Source organism: Balaenoptera borealis (assembly GCF_965194805.1).
Source record: "Balaenoptera borealis genome assembly, chromosome: 5".
NCBI classification, from domain to species: Eukaryota; Metazoa; Chordata; class Mammalia; order Artiodactyla; family Balaenopteridae; genus Balaenoptera; species Balaenoptera borealis.
In genome coordinates, this window is record NC_138862.1 from 5,585,114 (window position 1) to 5,606,153 (window position 21,040).

The 21,040-nt window shown below is 41.5% G+C and overlaps 1 protein-coding gene across 2 annotated transcripts in view; it reads left to right on the forward strand.

Annotated features, from left to right (window-relative positions):
• DSCAM (DS cell adhesion molecule) overlaps window positions 1–21,040 on the forward strand; it is a gene marked incomplete at its 5' end in the record, with an annotated part of 739,398 nt that overhangs the window by 657,646 nt on the left and 60,712 nt on the right. For both annotated transcript variants that reach the window (XM_082393800.1, XM_082393801.1), the window contains 2 exons: window positions 14,464–14,617; window positions 20,815–20,932. In XM_082393800.1, coding sequence (XP_082249926.1) covers window positions 14,464–14,617; window positions 20,815–20,932 — 272 coding nt within the window. The remainder of the gene's footprint in view (window positions 1–14,463; window positions 14,618–20,814; window positions 20,933–21,040) is intronic.

Below are 21,040 nucleotides of genomic sequence, written 5' to 3' on the forward strand. Positions count from 1 at the left end.
TCAAGTCAAAAAAATGGTGCAATAACAGAATCAGGGAAGTAGTATCTAATGTGACCACCTGAATTTATAATGATTCTCATCATAATATCGATTGTTCCTCTCTCAGAAGTCACCATGGACCTCCTGGTTGTAAAATTCCATTGCCTCTTAGGAAGAAGTAATGCTCTTCCTATTTTAAGCTGTAGCATCACAAGCTATTATATAGTTATTTGTTTTTAAATTTGTTTTTCTTACCATCCATTATCCTTTTATTCTTTCTCTTTTGTTCTCCCTCTCCCTCAACACCCCACCCTTAAAGGTAGGCATTTTTCAATACTCTACCTTCTTTTCATATTCTTTACTATCTCCCTGAATAATTGAATCTATTCTCATAATTTAACTATCATCTGAAGTTAAGGGGTTCAAAATGTTTATCTCTAACCCTGACAATCTTAGAGAACCAATCAGTCCTGTATTGTCAACTTCCTACCATCCATGTCTTCTTGGAGACCCCACCACATCCAACATGTCCAGAACCAAATTCATTCTTGCCCCTCTTCTCTTCCTGTTTCTCAACTAAGCTAGTCATTACCTTTGACTAAGCTAATGATTACCTTTGACAAAGCTAAGCCTTAGATTACCTTTGACTCCTGTTCTCCCTTTCCACTCATTATCTGATTGGTTTCCAAATCATTTCTTCATTTACACAGCAAATTTCTGTAGAGAGCTACCCTGTGCCAAGGGCTGAGCCAGAGTCTGAGGTGTATCAGTCAGGAGAAGCTGAGTTATGCTATGTAACCAACATGCCTAAAAATCTCAGTGATTTCCACCAATAACAGCTTTATTTTTCTTTCACATTCATGTTCATTGTGAGTTGGTGGTAGCTCTGATCTGTGTTATCTTCACTCCAGGAAGGACCCATGTGGGTTTTATGGCAGAGGGAAAGAAATCTCTGGAGGGTCTGACATAGGCATTAAATGCTCCAGCACAAATCAGTGGCCAGAATCCATCACATAGCCTCACTCAACCACAAGGGAACCAGGAATACAATCCAAACAAACACATACCCAGAAGACAGGCAATCCAGAATGTTTGGAGAACAACTCTAATATAATCATGGGACTGCAATGACAAAGGATAGAGTGTCTTTCTTTGAGAAGTTCCTAGTTCTAGGGAGGGTAGAAAATACTAGAGGTGGTCACTGCTCTGTGTGGTGTGGCAAACGACACAACAGTGGCATGGACAGCACTGGATGACACAGGAGTCAGGTAGGAGGGTGTTACTCAAATAATCAGGTCAGAGACTGTTACTTAGGACATATTTACAGCCCTGGCTTGCAGGAGGGAAAGAATTGTACCTGATGAGAGGGTTTTTTGACCAAGGGAAATAGCACCTGCAAAGTGACATTGTGTCATGAAGAGTCTCTCTCCACAACATCTTTCTAATCCTCTCCCTTCCTTTCACTCCCACCACCATTGCCTTGGTTCAAGTCCTTGCTTGGGAAACCAAACTAAGGCAGAAGCCTTTGCACTACTCATGTCCATTCCCTTCCACTGTCCGCATCACTGTCATAATTATTCTTCCAAATTCTTTGTCCGATCATGTCATGCCCTTGTGCAAATTTCTTGGATAACTTCTCCCTTTTTACCTAAAAAAAGTTCAGAATTCTCAAGATGACCTGTGCAGATTTCCATAACCCAGCTCCAATGGCTGTTCAGTCTCCTATTCTACTAACCTTCCTCCATCCAAACTCTAAGCCACACTGTGTCTCCTGTGTGTGTGTGTGTATGTGCATGTGTGTGTGCGTGTGCATATTGTGTGTGTGTATTAGGTCCTCCTCCTCCTTGTCTTTTCCCTCTCATCCTCCCATGTAATAATGTTTATTCTTAAGGCTCAACTTAAATGCCACATTATTTATTCTAACATTTTTGAGCACTTGCCATATTCTAGCTGCTATGTGTTAAATGCTTTATGCTTATAGTTTCCAAACTTGTTTTTTCATGACTCACAATCGGAAATATATTTTATGATCACGCTCCAGCACACACACACAGCAAAAGCCTTGTAAACAAAACTTCCCTTACTACACGTGATGCATTCTGATATTTTCTGTTATATTGGATTTTTTTCTCTTCTTTTATATTTTGAATGATTGCCAGGCCCACTAAATTGCTTCTATGGACCACATTTTTAAAAATACTGCTTTCATCAGTTAATTCTGATGATTACCTTATGCAAGAGGGGTTGTTTTTATTCTCTTCTCTGCACTGGTACTGACATTGAGACTGGGCAGCCTGCCCAGGACCACGCAGCTTAGCAAGGTAAAGACAGCGTCTGTAGCCCACAGGGGTCCGAGTTCAGGAACCAGGCTCTTCACCCTAACAGCCTACTGCCTTCCCCGGGGAAGCTGGCCCTATCTCGCCTCAGCATCCCCAGCACTGATTTTTAACCTCTCTTTGACGTAACCATAATCTCTTGCATCACTGTTGGAGGGGGGCATAGCTGAGCCCCCGCAGTGGCACATCAGTTTCTTAAGTACAGGAACCACAGTTAGTTACTGTTATACCTTTGGAAACCCCGGTATTACGCTGACATAGTAGATGTTCAGCAAATGCTATGTTGAATTAAATTTTATGGATGACGGCTATGAGTCAACCAATAGAGGTTAAACTGTATAATGAAATTTCTGCTTAATAAGGCAGGAAAAGTGTGTTATATACTTTGGGATGCTTTCCATCCCCTAAGGATTTAGATAAAATGCCTGTGCTTTTGAATCGCTGACATGGAAATCATTCTGCCACAGTTCCAGCTAAATGGACTTATTGCTGGACCTCTTTATTCTGTAATGGCAAAGCTGTAAATTATGGAGTTGCCAAAAGTCATCCAAAGAATACACAGTCATGTTTCACATACACATACGCAGTTAATCACATGTCAGCAGATCTTTTTGGGGCACCTCTGTGTGACAGGCATGCATTAGGCTCTCTGTGCTCTTGAGATTAACTGAGCTCTACTCTAGCACTCAGCATCTTAACCATATGACTGGGAGAAAACTAGAAAAGTTTCCTTGAGACAGACCTACAGCTAAGCATATGAAAGCCATCTCTGGTTTTATAAAATTTCTGGAGAAGTATCAATATATTCTTGAGCTTCCTTAGAAATATCTCAGTATTTCATGGCCAGTTCTGATGAAATACGTTCTAAATCTGCTTTAAATTTTTTGTGCTGCAATTTACATATATTTATTAGACTCCAACTTTTTGGGGGAGTGAGGGGAAGTACATGCTATCTTTTATAATCTAGTTCTTTAAAAAGATGAAGAACAATAATCTAGTTCTTTATCCTCAATGAAACAGCCAGCTGCTCAATATTTCTGTTAAGTCCATATTTTAATTTTTTTTAAATCATCATCTGTGGTGCTTCAGTTTCATTGGGCATCAAGTGAAGCTGTCCAGTTGCTATGATAGGTCAAAATGCAGGTGACCCCTATGCTAAGTTTGGGAGAAAGCTTGGCCTTTAAAATCCTGAGCCCGATTTTGGACTTTATTGAACAAAGGGAAGCAGAAGCATTTACTCAAATGGAATTTCTGTACAGAAACAAGCCCTAAAAATCACTTTTCAAGCCCAGTCTCACAAGATCGCCTGCCCAATTTTGCAGATAAATTGCCAATACACATTCTGGCTTTGAACTGCCTTTCATTCAGACTAGACAGCCGTGTAAACTTCTCCACTGTTTCTTACTGCTTCCAAAATAGCCACAGATGAAAATGCCCTTTTGATCAACTAGCTTTTGGAGCTTTTGAAAGATTCCAGCTTTGAAAACATACCATCTTTTTGACTTGGTCTGATACAGACATGGGGTACTATTTAAGGAAATAAATGGCTTCAGATCTTTTTCAATTAAGAATTAAGAATGGCTATTTTTTTTCCAAAACTATATATTATACCTATATTACATTTATTACCTAGAACAGCCTTTCTCACAATTTCTTTCTTATATTGTGAGAAGTTATGTAATGCTAAACCAGTTGTTTTGTGCAAAATTTGTTGAATAGCTGATAGCAATCAAGTTAAATTAATAAAGCATTTTTACAGAGAGATCATTTGTATGGCAGATGGTATGACAACGGGGAAAGGATGAAACAAAACTAGTAAATGGAGGTGGTTTTGTTTGAAAGAGAGTGGGAAATATAAGGATCCTGTAATGTCAGTCTGTCTATTGGGACAATGCCCTGATTCTAAACAATAGCATGGAGAAACGTTTCTTTCATGCCTTTTCTGCATATCAACTTTAATTCACTTGCAAAACATTATAACAATAATTTTTATATTTGGGAGACCCAAAATTTAAATATTTTATGTTTGGAAGTCTTTTTTAAAAGTAGCCCATAGCCATTTATATAATAGCCGATAGAGTGATCTTGGTAAAGTACAGAGGAAACCACCAAAATTGACTAAGATAAAACAAGTAGCTTTAATATGCTATTATTTCTATGAGAGATGGCCATCTTAGTCTATTCCATTAGGAAGATCTTTGTGCTGCATTATCTTCTTCTAGAGATGAAAATAATTAAATAAAATGGAAATCAGATCAAAATGTATTATACATAGAAATCTTAAAAAGAGGCAAATCTTAAATTGATCCAGCTGTTTATTCTTCATGTAATTGAGGCTATTTCTCTGCCACTAAACAGAAAGATTTTATATGCTCTGAAAGAGTCATTGCCCTATAATTAAAGGAGCTATCATTTTGTTTATTCTGCTTTGGAGGTTTTTTTAATCACTGCTGTGAACATTCTATCTATGAAATCATAGCATTCAATTTTTTTTCAAGAGGATGTTGATAATTAGATGTTAAAACTTTTTAAAGCACCATATTTCTTTGATAGAATTAGTGCTTCATTAAGAAGTTAATTGAAATTTTTTAAAGTGGATTTCTTTTTATATCCATCAGAAATGCTGAATAATTTGATCTGAGCAGCCTGCAACTCCATAGTCATCCTCTACATATTTTTTTCTGTTGTACTCAAATAAATTATAGGTCATTATTAAAGTCACTAGGACAACAGACATTTCCTCAGTCCATTCCAAAGAGTGGTTAGTGGGTCCCGACCCTGCAGCATTCTAGCCTAGGATCCCTGGGGGATAAGTGGAGGGAGGAGGGTGAGGCAAGGCCCACTCAGAGAGCCTGAAGCATCCATGGGGGAGTGATGGTAAGAACATGCAAGATTATAATCCAAAGGGCACTCTAGGATCGACCCCATACTAGGACACAAAGCAAGCCTCAACATATTTAAGAGTATGGGAATTATTTCAAACATCTTTTCTGACCACACCTGCATGTAACTAGAAATCAACCACAGTAAAGATACGAGAAAAAAACTATTACGTGGAGACTAATCCAAAGGGCAATAATGATAAGGACCATAAGGGACATATAAACAAAGGGAAAATATAACACCTGATTGAGGGGATTAAAGAAGGCTTTACAAGCCTTTACAAGTTCATCTGTTCAGCTAAGTAGTGTAAGAGATTTGAAAATGGATTCAGCCACTATTGGGTAAACATCCAGTTTTATAGAAATTACTAAAGAGCATTTAAAGTAGCTCATTGTGGCTAATTTTATCTTATTTACTGGTTAAAAAAGTATCTTAGACATGAAAGGAAAAATAATACACCAGCATCCCAAGACAAGAATAATTCTGGAGTGAAAGTAGGACGGGAAGATGCTGTTCCTAGCCTTTTCATGGGGTGATATTAAAGCACTAGGATAAGACTAACCTTCTCAGCAACCTTTACATCATTTCGAGGAGGATACTGTTGAGTTCCTCAGAAATGCATGACTCCACCCACCAGACCTAAAGCCGTAGCACAGAAAGGCAGAACACTGGAAATGTGAGCTCTCTGGCTTGGGTGTCGAAAGGTGAATATCGTTAGCTGTATTTTCTACTCTGGGTACAATTTTAGGGAGGCAAACATGTCAGAAGCCTTGTAAAAACTTGCTGTAAATATTTTTTTAAATCAAATGCATGAAGTTCCTATTTATTTTCCTAGGCATTTTACAAATGTGAATTCATGTCCTTGACTATGACAGGGATAGTTTTAGGAAGGGAATTCAAATGATTTTATTTCTAGATTTTAGTAAGAATTTGTCAGGTGCCTTATTTTAATTATTCCTCCATTTGCCAAACCATGGTTATAGCTCCTTCCTTGATGAGCAAACTTACCTTATAATCTATACAATGGAATTGAACTCAGTAAGTGTCTATGAATTCAAACTCAGCAACTATTTATGAGCTTTTATTATTACTAGGCATGGTATTAAGAGCATCTGCACAGCCCAAAGGAGAGATCTGTAGTCCAGCGAGCTTGTATGGCTGGCCCCAGATGTCCTGTACCTGTTGTCAAGCCTCATCGTACACATATTTCTAATCACATCAGCCTCCACACTTCCAGTGCAATGGTGTTGGCATAATACCCCAACTACCTCCCAGAGCAAAAACCCATGAACATTTGATGTGAAGCACGATATTTGCAATAGCTCAATAGATAAACTACTTACACATTTTATAATTTAAGTGTGTGTCTTGAAAGAATACTGAAGTCTTCCCTCAAGAAAACTATGGACTGTCCCTGTTACGTGACACCAGCTAAAGAGAAGAACCCTGTTCTTCTTATTCAACAATCTCTGATGGACCAAGAAATACATAACTTGGCTGCCACTTGGAGGATTGCAACTGAGAGTGATTAATTAATAATCAATGTCAAGTTAACTCTGGATTCTGATAGAATCAGCATGTTTAAATAATTTTTAGATGAGAAAGAACAAGCTTTTCTCAAATGGCTAACAGGAATTTATGATGGGCACAGAATATTGGCCACCCCAGTCCACAAATGCCCTGTCTGCTCCATCATGCTGGCACCGACCAGAATTAAAAATGAGCTGTGGGGCAGAATTTCCCATCAAGAACCAAGAGTGCACAAGTCATATACCTGGCATCAGAGCTTTCTTAATGTTGATTAGTTTTGTATTCCCACAGGTCATGAAGTAACACAAGCCTTCCCTTAAAACAAAGGTTTAGCCCAATTATAGTAATCCATTCAAGATTAATTCATATTGTAGGAATAATAAAATCTTCTAGAATGGCTAATATCTCTGTCCTGACTCTGAAAATGATGAGACTAGAGAGTTAAAGATCTACCAGAAGAAAATTAAATATTTAGATATTTAAATATAGAGAAAAGTGTATTTCTCCCCCTCCCCATAAATTTCTCCTTTTGACAAATTTGATTCATTCATCCCTAAGAAACTACACTGGGAGTCTGTGTTTCCTTATGCTACCATTTCCTATCTTGTTGCCCTTAGAGTGTAGCTCTGCTTTGTTATTTTCTATTCTATTTTCCATTCTGTCCCTCCATGCTCATTTAATGCTTCAAAGTCTTTGAAGGATCAGCCTAGTTGAAGTATCAGGAAAAATCCAGAAATAAAATCAATCCCTCTCACTGAGCATTCCCAGTATTTGGGAGGTAGTATCACATAATGGAATGCAGGTAGAAATTGGCAAGTCAGCTTAAACATGATTCAATCCTTGTGTTAGAAAATCAGGTATCCAATAAAAAGAAAATTAAGGAAATGTAAGTATAATCAGTGCTATTATACATCATATAAAATTTTAAGGAAAACGTTCCATAAGGAAGTAATAGTCTTCCTCCCTCTTTCTCAGAACAAGCATATTTGGCTGAACATTGAGAAGGGTTTAAACAAATAGATTTGCTTCACTACCCTGAATGGGTTTCTGATTAACCTTTTTCCCATTTAGCTCTTTTTCTCTTACCTGTTGCCACCTCTTGAACTTGTTAGCAATGGTTGAATTATGCACCATCTATGGATAAGTAATGCTGTTTAAAACAAATATTATATAATGTTCAGTACCCCCCTCTATTGGAGACATCCCGTACCTGCGGGCATCCCTCTGGAGACGGCTAGCCTTGCTCTCCCTTACAGCGTTCACGTGTGAGCATCCTTCACCAAGCACCTGCAAGTGACAGCTAGTCCTAGCACAGCCTTCTCTCCTTTTGTGAGCAGGGCTAGCCTTTCACCTTCTCAAATGTGACTCACCCATCTCTACGGTGAGTTCAAAGGCCCCTACCACCCATAGGTGGGAATGTACACAGACATCTCTCCACAAAAATATCCTATTCTTGACTCAGCTTCTTATGGGACCCAGAGATAAGTGATGGTCAGAACATTAGAATCAGAAATCCCTGTGTAGGTGGTCTCACATTTTTCTAAGGAAAGAAAGTACTGGCATCTTTGGGACTATTCTCACCTCTTAAGGACACTGCTAAAACTTCATGATAACAAGAAAAGTCACATTTAATATCCAGTTACATATATAACAAAGAAAACGAATCAACTCTTCAATTATTTAAATTGTTCAGTCAATTTTCTGCTTGCCCTGCTACTGAGACCAAAAAAATGGTGCCCAATTTTATGGCAGTCATCAGGGGAGCATAGTGGCAGCACCAGTGCAACCAATTTTCCCAAATAACCGGTAGGAACCCCTGAATAGCTTGACTCTTATTTTCCATCCTAATCCTTAGAGAAAGGTCATTCCAACTGGGGGAAGTTTTTATAAATAAACCTCTTTTACTTCAACTTTTGGTTACTCTTCTATGTACATGGTGGAACAAATATTGCTGCATAAGAAATCATAGTTTTATCATTGACTTTAGCTACGCTTCACGTCTCAGGTAAAAACTAAATAAATAAGGGCCAATTGTAGCTTATAGACAGGATAGTGATTGAGTTTTAACTAAGGACTCTGCACTCTTCATGGAAAATTTTGTAAATATATTTTAAAGCTCTGTTGAAGTTGAATGTTCAGTAAGCGCAATCGTTATAATTTGCACATCATAAGCTTTGTAAAATTAATTTGGCAACAACATTGCCTTCGAACATTACAGAACACAAGTACCCATAGTCTTGGGATTGTCTTCTTGGTTTTTCAGGAAACAAGTCAAATTCCCTCTGAACTTCTAGAGGAATTAATGTTGCCCATGATTTTCTATAGCGGAGTCAGGCTGGTGTGCATAAGGGGGTGAGGGGTTGGGTGGCTAAAGCGGGGCAAGTGGAGTGCAGATGCACACATGCATCCTAACACATATGCACGTCTGAGCACGCTGGGCAAGAGTCCCATAGTCTCCCTTTAATCATCTGCACTAGGTATCTGTATGTTAAATATTTGACAATGGGAAATTCTCTGACATTATTTTTTATTGAGAGAGCATAGGTTTTATGACAATTAGGAGGTATAGTTAACATTTGTGTCCCCCGTTTAATTGCAGAGCTGGGACTGCAGCTTATGCAGCCTCGTGACCTACATAAGGTTTATTTTACAGCTCACAGGGGTAAAAGTAAGATCTTCACGTGTTTGATTGCTTGCAATTGGCAGCATGGGGTGTGAGGAAGCAACACTGGACTTGAGTCAGAAGCCCTGAGCTTGAGTCTCTGCTCACCTTTGTCTGGCACAGTGACCTCAGTGAGTCACTTACTCTGGACTTTAGTTTCCCTACAATATGGATAGGCTGGGAATTTTCCAAATCTTTAAGTTCTAGTTCCTTTTTGCTTACCAATTCCTTCTTCAATTTATGTCTCTCTTCTCTACTTTACTACCACTGTCAGTAGGAACCAACACTTTGTTAAGAAATCTCCTCTACTAAACATCCGATTTCGTCACTTGCAGGTTCTACCTTCCACGAAATACTAGAACATGACCACAATTCAGCCAGGTTCTCTGCCACTTTGTAACAAGGATTGCCTTTCCTCCATTGCCCAATAACATGTTCCTGATTTCCATCTGAGACCTCACTAAAATGGCCTTTACCATCCGCATTTCCACCAGCATTCTGCTCATTATTATTTGCGTATTCTCTAAGAAGACTGGGGCTTTTTCCTCAGCTCTCCTCTTTTCTTTCTGAGCTCTCACCAGAATCACCTTTGGCGAACACTTCATGGCAATCTCAGCTTCTTCTATCATCAACCTCAAAACTCTTCCAGCCTCTACCCATTTCAAAGCCACTTCCACATTTTTAGGTATTTATTACAGCAGCACCCCGTTTCTCAGTACTAATTTCTGTGTTTGTCTGCCTGGACTGCTATTTTGTTATTAAGTTCATAGATGTTTAGGATTGCTGTGTCCTCTTGGTGAATTGATCCCTTTATCATTATAAAATTACTTTCTTTATCACTGGTAATATTCTCTGCCCATAGATCTACTTTGTCTGATACTAATATAGACATTACAACTTTCTTTTGATTGGTGTTAGCCTGGGGTAGATTTTCTGTCCTTTTATTTTTAACCTACTTGTATTTTTATATTTGAAAAGCATTTCTTGTTGGAAGCATATAGTTAGGTATTGCTTTTATATCCAGTCTCAAAATCTCTGCTTTTAATTAGGATTTTAGATCATTTACACTTAAAATAATTATAGGTATATCGACATAGGTTTAAATCTATAATCTTGCTACTTTTTATTGTCCTATTTGTTTCCTGTTTACTCCTTTTTAGACTTCTTTGGATCAACTGAATATTTTTTATAATTCTGTTTTACTTTCTGTTGTCTCATTAGTTTTATTTTACTCTTATCTTGTAACTTTAGTGGTTTGTTTGGGATTAATGCATATCCCTTTTCATTCTACATTCAAGTGATATTATGCACTTCACGTACAGTTTGAGAGCCTTACAATACTATGCTTCCATTTTTTTTCCGTTCCTAACATTTGTGCAATTGTTTTCATACATTTTACTTTTATATATTTTATGAACCCCACACTACATTTTTATTATCTTTTAATTATCAATTATCTTTTAATGAGATGTAAATAATAAAAAATCACATGTATTTATTTACGTTGTTACCATTTCTGGTATCTTACGTTCCTTTGTGTAAGCTTATATTTCTACCTGGTATCATTTTTCTTCTGCCTGAAGAACTTTCTTGAACATTTCTTGTAGTGTGGCTCTGCTGATGATTAATTCTTTCAGCTTTTTCTATGTTTGAAAAAGTCTTTTTATCTCTTTCATTTTAAAATATATGTTTGTTGAATATAGAATTCTAGGTTGACTTTTTTCTTTCAAAACTTTAAAACTGTTCTTCCACTGTCTTCTTACTTGGTGTCTTAGTCAGCTTGGGCTGTTATAACAAAAATGCCATAGATTGGGTGCTTGTAAGCAACAGAGACTTATTTCTCACAGTTCTGGAGGCTAGAAATCTGAGATTATGGTGCCATCATGGTAGGTAAGAGACCTCTTCCTGGTTGCAGATTTCTCATTGTATCCTTACATGGTAAAAGGGGTCAAGGGAGGTCTCTTGGGCCTCTTTTATAAGGGCACTGATCCCATGGGTGCCCTTCACCTCCCAAAGGCCACACCTTGGGAGTGTGGTTTCGATATATGAATTTAGAGGGGACATTCAGACTATAGCACTTGGATTGTTTTTGACAAGAAGTCTGTGACATCTTTATTTTTGTGCCTGCATATATAATATGTCTTTTGTCTGGCTACTTTTAAGATTTTCTCCCTATCACTGGTCTTGAGCAATTTGATTATGATGTGCTTTGGTGTGGTTTTCTTCATATTACTGTGGATGGGTTTTATTGAGATTTTTGGTTTTCTGGGTTTATAGTTTTCATCAAATTTGGAAAAATTCCAGCCACTATTTCTTCAAATGTTTTTTCTATCCTGCCTCTTTTAGTGATTCCAATTACATGTATGTTAAGCTGCTTGATGTTGTTCCGTAGCTCACGAATGCTGTGTTAAATTTTGTATTCTCTTCTATCTCTGTGTTTCACCTATTAATATATCTTCAAGTTCACTAACCTTTTTTTTCCTGCAAGATCTCATCTGCTAATAATCTAATCCAGTGTATTTTTCATCTCACATATTGTAATTTCATCTCAAGTTTGACTTGGGTCTTTTTATATCATTCATGTATCTATTTAGATTTTTTAATATCTGTAGTTATAATACAATTATAATAACAGTTTTAATGCCCTTGTCTGCTAAATCTAATATCTGTGTCAATTATGGGTCAATTTAGATTGATTAAATTTTATTTTCTTTACGAGTCCTTTTTTCTTGTTTGTTTCTTTGCATTTCTAGAATTTTTTATAGCAGCTTTTTAAAAATTTATTTTATTGAAGTATAGTTAATTTAAAGTGTTGTGTTTGCTGGGTTATATGGTAGTACGGAGTGAAGTAAGCCAGAAAGAGAAAAACAAATACCGTATGCTAACATATATATGGAATCTAAGAAAAAAAAAAGGTTCTGAAGAACCTAGGGGCAGGACAGGAATAAAGACGCAGACATAGAGAATGGACTTGAGGACATGAGGATGGGGGGAAGGGTAAGCTGGGATGAAGTGAGAGAGTGGCATGGACATATATACACTACCAAATGTAAAAGAGATAGCTAGTGGGAAGCAGCCGCATAGCACAGGGAGATCACCTCAGTGCTTTGTGACCACTTAGAGGGGTGGGATAGGGAGGATGGGAGGGAGGGAGATGCAAGAGGGAGGAGATATGGGGATATATGTATATGTATAGCTGATTCACTTTGTTATACAGCAGAAACTAACACAACAATGTAAAGCAATTATACTCCAATAAAGATGTTAAAAAAAATGTGTTAATTTCTGCTGTACAGCAAAGTGATTCAATTATACATATATATATATTTTTCATATTCTTTTCCATTATGGTTTATTACAGGATATTGAATATACTTCCCTTGTTGTTTATCCATCCTATATACACTAGTTTGCATCTGCTAATCACCAACTCCCAATCCATCCCTCCCCCACCCCCCTCTCCCTTGGCAACCACCAGTATGTTCTCTATGTCTGTGAGTCTGTTTCTGTTTCGTAGATAAGTTCATATGTGTCATATTTTAGATTCCACATATAAGTGATATCAATCATATGGTGTTTGTCTTTCTCTTTCTGACTTAGTTCACTTAGTATGATAACCTCTAGGCCCATCCATTATAATAGCTTTTTTGAGTTATAATTCACATACCATGAAATTCATGCTTTTAGAGTATGAATTCTAAAAGCCACAATTCAGTGGCTTTTAGAATATTCAGAGAGTTGTACAATCCCCATCATTATCTAATTTTAGAACATTCATAATCCCCCTCAGAAAAACCCATACCCAATAGCAGTCTATCCCCATTCTTCCCCTCTCCCACCCCGCCCCTGGAAACCACTAATCTACTTTCTGTCTCTATGGATTTGCCTATTCTGGACATTTCATACAAGGTAATCATAAATGTGTAGTTTCTTGTGATTGGCTTCTTTCACTTAGTATAATGTTTTCAAGATTCATCCAAGTTAAGCATGTATTGGTACTTCATTTTTTCTATTATTGAATAATCCTCCATTGTATGGATGCAACACATTTTATCTGTTCACAAGTTGCTAGATAGTTGGGTTATTCATATCTAGAAAATTTTTATTGAATGCCAAACATTGTGACTTTTACCTTACAGGGTACTGGATATTTTTATTCCTGTAAATATTTTAGACTTTTATTCTTAGATGCAGTTCAGTTCCTTGGTGACAATTTGATCTTTATGAATCTTGCGTTTAATATTTGTTAGGCAGTACCAGTACGGTGTTCAATCTAGGGCTAATTATTCCCCACCACCAAGGTAAGGCCCTTAGGCACTATGTCCAGTGGTCCACGGACCTTGAGGGCTTCCAGTCTGGCTGGTGGGAGCAGGCACTATGCCCAGCCCTGCGTGGAAGCTGAGCACTGGGGCCTCCAGTCCTTTCAGGTGGTTCTTTCCCTGGCCTCAGATGGTTTCTCCACATGCACACATCTGCTCAGCTGGAGACCCAAGTGGGACCCTCTTCAGATTCTCCATGTAGCTGTCTTCCCGGTGCTCTGTCTTGTGGACTCCAGCCCCCTTCCAGACTCTCAGCTCTGTCTCCTTGACTCAGGGAGGTTGCTGGACTCTTCCTGGGTTCCCTTCTCTGTGCCATGGCCTGGCAACTCTCACAAAAATGTAGCAACCCTGCAATGGTTGGCCTCACCTCATTTATTTCCCGTATTTCAGGGAAATGGTCACTGTCCTTCATTACCTGATGTGCAATGCCTTCGAAGCTGTTTCCTATATTTTGTGTGTTCTTTGGTTGTCTCAGGTAGAACGGTCCATCTGGTTCTTGTTATTCCATCCCAGCGGAAAACAGCCGTGCCGTGACCCATAATGTAAAGGGTTAAATTACTCATTGGTGGCTGTCATAGCTGCTGCATAGACAAATTCGGACTATGTAGATATTGCAGATCCAGCCTTTTAGAGAGGGATGAGAGGTGGCTTTTGTTTCTTATAACAGATAATGTGTTAATAAGCATTCCTTTAGGAGATCCATTTGTGCCATTGGCCTCCTTGAATGTGGGAACATTTATGTCTCCTCTCACAGGTGATCAGCGAGTTTGAAGCCTCTCCTGACTCATTTTCCTACAGAATTCCTAACCTGAGTCGGAATCGGCAGTACAGCGTCTGGGTGGTGGCCGTGACCTCAGCCGGGAGAGGCAACAGCAGTGAAATCATCACAGTGGAGCCAGTAGCTAAAGGTATGCCACCCATTATGGTAAGGGCCTCATTGCCTACGACGATTCGACTGGTGTTAAGTCTCTATTCTCTCTGAAATAAAGCTTAAAATGCCCTAAAGATCAAGTAAACCAGAATACCATGTGTTATCACATTTCAGCCCAAGAAATAGATTTGCTGCTAGCTGGCACTGGGCTTTTGTGCAAATCAGGAAAGCATCCTCCTAAGGACGAGTGGCTTTACAACTTCCGGTGCCTTGGGGGAAATTAGGAAAAAGAGCCCCCATTCACCCCTTTGGGTAGGTGAAAAATCACTGCATAACGGCTTCCCAAGCAAGTTCTAGTATCTTCAAAATCAGGTCTCATGCTTCTGAAAGAGAAATGTCTGTTTTTTGGTCTATGGAATTTAGAACCTTACAAATATAAGAAAATCATTAGTTCTTCTTCTATTGATGGAATGCTGTATACAAAGACCTTAAGTAACAAAAGGAAGTTTGTTTTAGGAAGAAAAAGTTCCTAAAAATGAATATAATATCTTTACATTGAGATGTTAAATCTGGCCCTAAAAAGCACGTATAGAAACAGAATTATTCTACTTCTTCTACTTCTGGTAATTGCTACCGTGCGGTTGTTAGAGTATCCCTAAATTAGCACTTGTCAGGAATAAATGTATTTACCTCACAATTGCAGGCCAGCAGGAGATGCCCCGGGTTTGGGAATACGCCACATTGGCAGTTTATTACTCATAAGGCTTCTAGGTGCCTGAAAGAGAAAATAAACATTCCAAGATTCCAATTTTCCCTCTAAGAGTGCTTGGTAACATGCTGGTAATGTGACAGCTAAGATAGAGGCAGAATAAAGTAGTGAAGGAAAAAGAGAGTGGTGTCACATTTTGAACATAAGTTCAAATAGAAAATAAGTGTATTGTTGGTAAGGAATATAAACGGTGGATTCTTTTTGTCTATTGTACTCTTTGATCATAATATCCAGCTACCCACAACGTACACTTTCTTGCACTTAGAAAACAGTGATTATCAAAGGGCATCAGGACTGTGGGATTTAAAAAAAAGAACTGCAACATAAGATGTCGGGTTAGAGATAGCCTCACCTCTTCTGTACTCTTGTTCATTCAATGTTACATCTCCAGACCCAGCCAGGAATGGCTTGGCTAAGGTAGAGGACGTGCCATACTCAAGAGGGGAACCAACTGGAAAGTGGCTACTTCCACGGGAATAGGACTTGTCTGGGGAGATTAAGTGTCATTTAATAAATCATTTTGAGTGCTTATTGTATGTCAGGCATTATGCTAGCAATACAGGGGTGATTTTGTCAAGGGAGCCTGACTGCTGTAGCAGAATATCCTGTAAGTGTCAGTGGCTTAACCTGATAACCCAGACCAAAACAGATGTTTCTGGACCGGGTGGCTTTCCTGGGTGGCTCATTCCACATGGTGACTCAGGGATCCTGGCCCCTTCCACCTTGTGATTTGAGATCCTGGATCCTTTATTTCCAGCCATGTAGCTGGAGAAAGAGAGCATGGAGTCTCATAAAGAAGGTTTTCACGGGCCAGATGTGGAAGTGTTTCCTTCATTCTTACCCATATTCCATTGTATAGAATGAAACATGGGTCGCACCTAATTTCAAAGCAGAGCTTGGAGATGAAGCCAGGCTGAATGTCCAGAATGAAAAGGAAACAGGGTGTGGTGAGCACACAGGAGTCTCTTCTAAGGATTATATACAACACACGTGTTTACTCTGTGCCCTCGTGGAGCTCAAAATTGGGTGGGGACACGGTAAACAAAGCATCACAAATATACATGTATAATTGCAAATGTCAATAAATGCTTTAGAGAACCCACTTTAGAACAGACCCCACTTAGAGCCTTGGCCACACAAAGATGAGTAAATGCAGTTACATGGCAAGGAAAGAAGATGTGTCCCAGTGTTCGAAGGCCTGCAGCCTAGGAAGAGTTACGTGTGTTGGAGGTCTGGATGCTGGACCCGTGGGTCTGGGGAGGGGGGGAGTGGTCTCAGGAGAGCCGGGGGGAAGGCAAAGGCCTGGCCAGGCTGGGCCTTCAAGGCTGTGTTCAGGATTTCAGATTCTACTCTAAACAAAATGGAAAGACACTGTGGAGTCTTAACCAGAGGAGGGAAATGATCCTATCTTTGTGTGTGCATGTGTATTAAGATTTCTTTTTAGAACAGCTTTAGGTTTATGGAGAAATTGTGATGCTAGTAAATAGAGTTGTGCACTTCACGACAGGTTTCCCCATCATTGACATCTTACATCAGTAGGTGTACTCGTGACACCTAATGGCAGGTGTGTTTGAAGACCATGCTGATGTCTATATCCTGAGTGGATCACAGGGAGGTAAAGGTGGGAAACACAGGAGACCAGACAGGAGCCCGAGTAGTCAGGCAGCGTGGCCTGGGCTAGCGTGGTAGCAGAGGGGCCTGAAAGGTGTGTCCTGGGTGTAGAAGTGATGGGACTCAGTGCACGATATGCAGGGGACAGGGGGAGAGCAAGAACGAACAAGCAAATCTAGCACGCATTGTTGTAGGTGGTGGTGTCATGTAGTGGAGAGGATGGCCGTGGAGGAAGGGGTTTGTGAGGCAGGTGAAAGGATACGGGGACATTTTGGACACATTCAATCTGCTGTGACTGAGAGCCATCCACTTGGAGATTCTGTGCCGTTGGGGCGAGTCCTGACTCTTAAGAGACATCTGGCAGGAGGCAGAGAAGGAGCGGGCTTGGCACCCAGGCACCCCTCACACCTGGGCTGGGGGGAGCCCACCTGGACCACAGAGAGGGGCGGAGAGTCAAGTCCAGGGGTAGCTGGAAGCACATCGGCTTGCACTGGGGAGGGAGAGGCCCGGGAGCTGGCAGAGCAAAGGGTGTCAGGCCAGACAGGCAGGGGCAGGGCCAGGAGGGCAACGCCGGGAATTCGGCAGAGATGCTTTGAGAGGGAGGGATGCTGGGCTGTGGCAGCTGCTGCCGGGAGACCAAGGGAAGCAACACTGGCGGTGCCCTTGGGTTTGGCCATGCAGGGGACCTCAGGGACCTTCCAGAGAGCAGCTGCGGTGGGGAGCGAGGACCGGGTGATGGGGAAAGTGAATGGGAGGTGGGGAAGCAGAGGGACTGAGCAGAACATTCTCTAAACGTACATCACCGGGAAGAAGTGACAAGAAAGGGAAGCTGGAGCGAGGGCAGGGTCTCACCCCAGGCAAGGCTCTGGTTTCTGAGGTTTACTGCAGAGAACTCCGTGTGGCCGTGGGAAGACTCCGAGGACAGGGAGAGGTGGGTAATACAAGCTAAGGAGCCGACGGCCGCAGGGTGAGGTTTGCAGAAGGAAACACAAGCGGGTTTAGAGATTCAGGGGCAGGAGATGCAGAGCTCCCGGCTGCGGTCTTCCAGTTTCTGTATCAAGTATCAGGCAGTTCGGGGCTGTGAAGGAAGGACCGGAAGTTTGAGAAGAGAAGGGACAACAGGAAGTCCTCATTGCAGAGAAGCGGGAGGAAACTTACTACCGAAACTGACACCAGCAGGGAGAGCTGAGGGGCCAGGTGAGGTTGGTGGCCGTAAATCTACGGCGGTTCCCAGGTTCCCGGGTGCGTGGATTTCTCCAAAGTGTTCAGCTTCTCATGCTTAAATGGGGTTCACCCAGTTAGGGCTGATCTCCATGGGTTTTCCAGAAAGGGGCTGAGCTAGGGAACACCTCTGGGGTGGAGCAGACGTCCGGCCGGCAGGCACCACCCAGGAGCCCCCGACCCTGGCAGACCATAAACCGTAACGGCCGAAAGGTCCAAGCTGGACAGACGGGGCCACCCGCAGGCTGAGGAAGCTGGTGCAGCTTGTTTTCTGTAGTTGTTGGAAGATCAAGGCAGGCTGGCAGCAGTGGCAAATCTGGGGGGTCCAAAAATCCAGGGTAAAGTTCAGGAAGAGGGCTGCCGCTTTGGTGGAGGGGGCAGCAGAATGAAACCACACACCCAGTCCTGGAGGAACGCCATCCTGGGAAGGAGCCCAGGGCCGGGGGTGGGGCGTGGGGGGCAGACCCAGAGCACACGGCACGTGGCTAGAGCAGCACAGGTGCTGGGAGGGGTGTCCAGGTTGCTGGTGGGCTGCGGTTTCTCATCAGAATCACCCGAGGTGCTTGTTCAAAGACAGACCCCCGGAGCCCACCCAAGATCCGTTGAATCACAGAGCCAGAGTAGGAATCTGCATCTTTAGCAAAGATTCTAGGTAATTCTCTTGCCCGCTCCAGTTTGCTTAGCCTTAGAATTTCAGCGTAGGATCCTGTAAATTCCAACTTCCACAAACGGACATTAATTCTAGAAACCGGGTGTGTTGGGCTTGAAGATGAACTGGTTTTAGCCAGTGTTTTTCAAAAGCCTAGTGGAAAACCACTCATAAGTCCTGGAATTAATTTTAGGCGTTACAGCCAGCATATTAAAGAACTAAAATGGAATAGAGTCAAATGGGCTAGACTAGGCTTGAAAAGAAAGTAGAAAATATCAGAATGCATCATACACAGTAAGCATGAATGTGTAGAACTTTTCTACATACATGTGTTTTCATTTACACACACATTATGTGTGCAGCTTCTGGGATTCAATGTAACATATATTTCTTACAGGGGGAGGGGCTGTTAGAAAGCATGAAAGCCCCCCAACTCTAGCGGGGTTTCCCTAATCACCCCCAGTTTGCTGCAAGGATATTCCTCATCATAAAAGGATGGTCTGAAGGGTTTGAAAGGGAAAATGCCAAACTTCCAATGTCAGAAATCCGATGCTACCTGCCCAGGATATTTTTGTTACCGAGATAGAAAATCAGAAAGGTCAGTAAGTGATAAAGCGGGCTCTGCCCTGGAATACTCCATTTCCGGGTGAAAGGTGCCATCCGTGAGCCACCTCTGAAGACCCTTCTCTAAGGAGGAAGAGCTGCAGTTTCCCCTGCAGGCAGGGAACGTTGCTTCAGACACATGGGTGGCTTTTGCTATAATACTTGCTGCACAAAATAGGCCCAGCTTCTGAGCCCGCTGGCACTTCCTCTCGCTCTGCTCTTGCCTCCAATGCTTAGAACAACAAAAGTCAGAGCTGTCTGGCAGACCTCAGTGATGAAAGCTTTGTGCTCTAGCCCAGGATGACTCCTAATGAGTTGGCTCTGGGAACTCCACCTTTCCTGGCATTCCAGCACTCTCCTGAGAAGTCTGCTCCCCACATCTGCTGGCCAGTCTCAACCCTCAAGCCCAAAATGGTGCAGGGGTCCCAACACCGGTCCCGTCTTTCTGGGTCCATCATCAGATTGGAGCTGCCTTCCACCAGTGGACTCCTTGTCTGTGCACCCAGATGGGCTGAGCTTCTAGAGAGAGTGGCCCAGAAAGCAGTGTCCCAGTGAAAGGCAAAGGCCGGTCAGATCATTCAGCCTCTGGAGGACTCGTATCTTGCTGTCTCTGTCAGCTTCTGTGTCTCACCCAAGAAAGTGGCACTAGGAACCTGTCAGTACAGGGCCCCTCTGGTCTCCAAGGAGGCCCCTGCTCACATGGGGCTGCCCTGGGCTTTTTCCTCTCCGCTTCCTGGGCCCTGCAGCCACTTTGGGACTGTACCAGGGCCCATGTCCCCAGGAGGTGCCCCTGTTCCAGCATCTGAATCACTGCCCCAAGCAAACAGTGGTTCTTCAAGAGAGGCCAGTCCGGAAATGTTTATTTTCCTTAACGTTTGTGCTGAAGATCAAGCTGATATAATAAAGTCGGGAAAGTACCACAAAATTGATAAACAGAAGTCGTTACAGTTTTACTTCTTCCCGTCTTGGGACTTTATGTTTTGTTTTGTCTATTCTCTCAGATATTGCTGTTTTAATGTGCAGTTTTGGGTGTTGAGAGAAATTGCTTAATAAAGTGCTTTGAAAAATAACTGGGCTCATAGAAAGCACATCTTGGAGCTGCTGGGCTTATGAAGCCCCAAGTATTTAATTTGGGGTCCTTGTGGTTTAGTCAATACAAGGGGATAAAATGCTACAATGGGGGTTTTCGGCAGTTTGTATGTTCGTACAATGAACATTGCTTAGACACATTCTGATACCAAGAATAGTGTTGACAGGTGTGACATTGATTGGCAGGGATACACCCTCCTTTCTGGGGTGTTGCTGGGTTGGGGAGGGTAACCTTGGCCTCTGTGTAGATGACTCTGGAGTTAGTGGGCTTCTGCTCTGTTTGGTGGTTCAGCTCCGGCACGAATCCTGACCTTCAGTGGCACGGTGACCACTCCATGGATGAAAGACATCGCCTTGCCTTGTAAAGCTGTTGGGGACCCTTCTCCTGCGGTAAAGTGGATGAAAGACAGGTAACCAGTAACCCAATGTATGCCCTCGGTGCATCGGACACACCGTGCTGAGTCTCGTGGTCTAATTTTGTATATTTACACTCTTGAAAGCTCCAGGAAAACTACCCA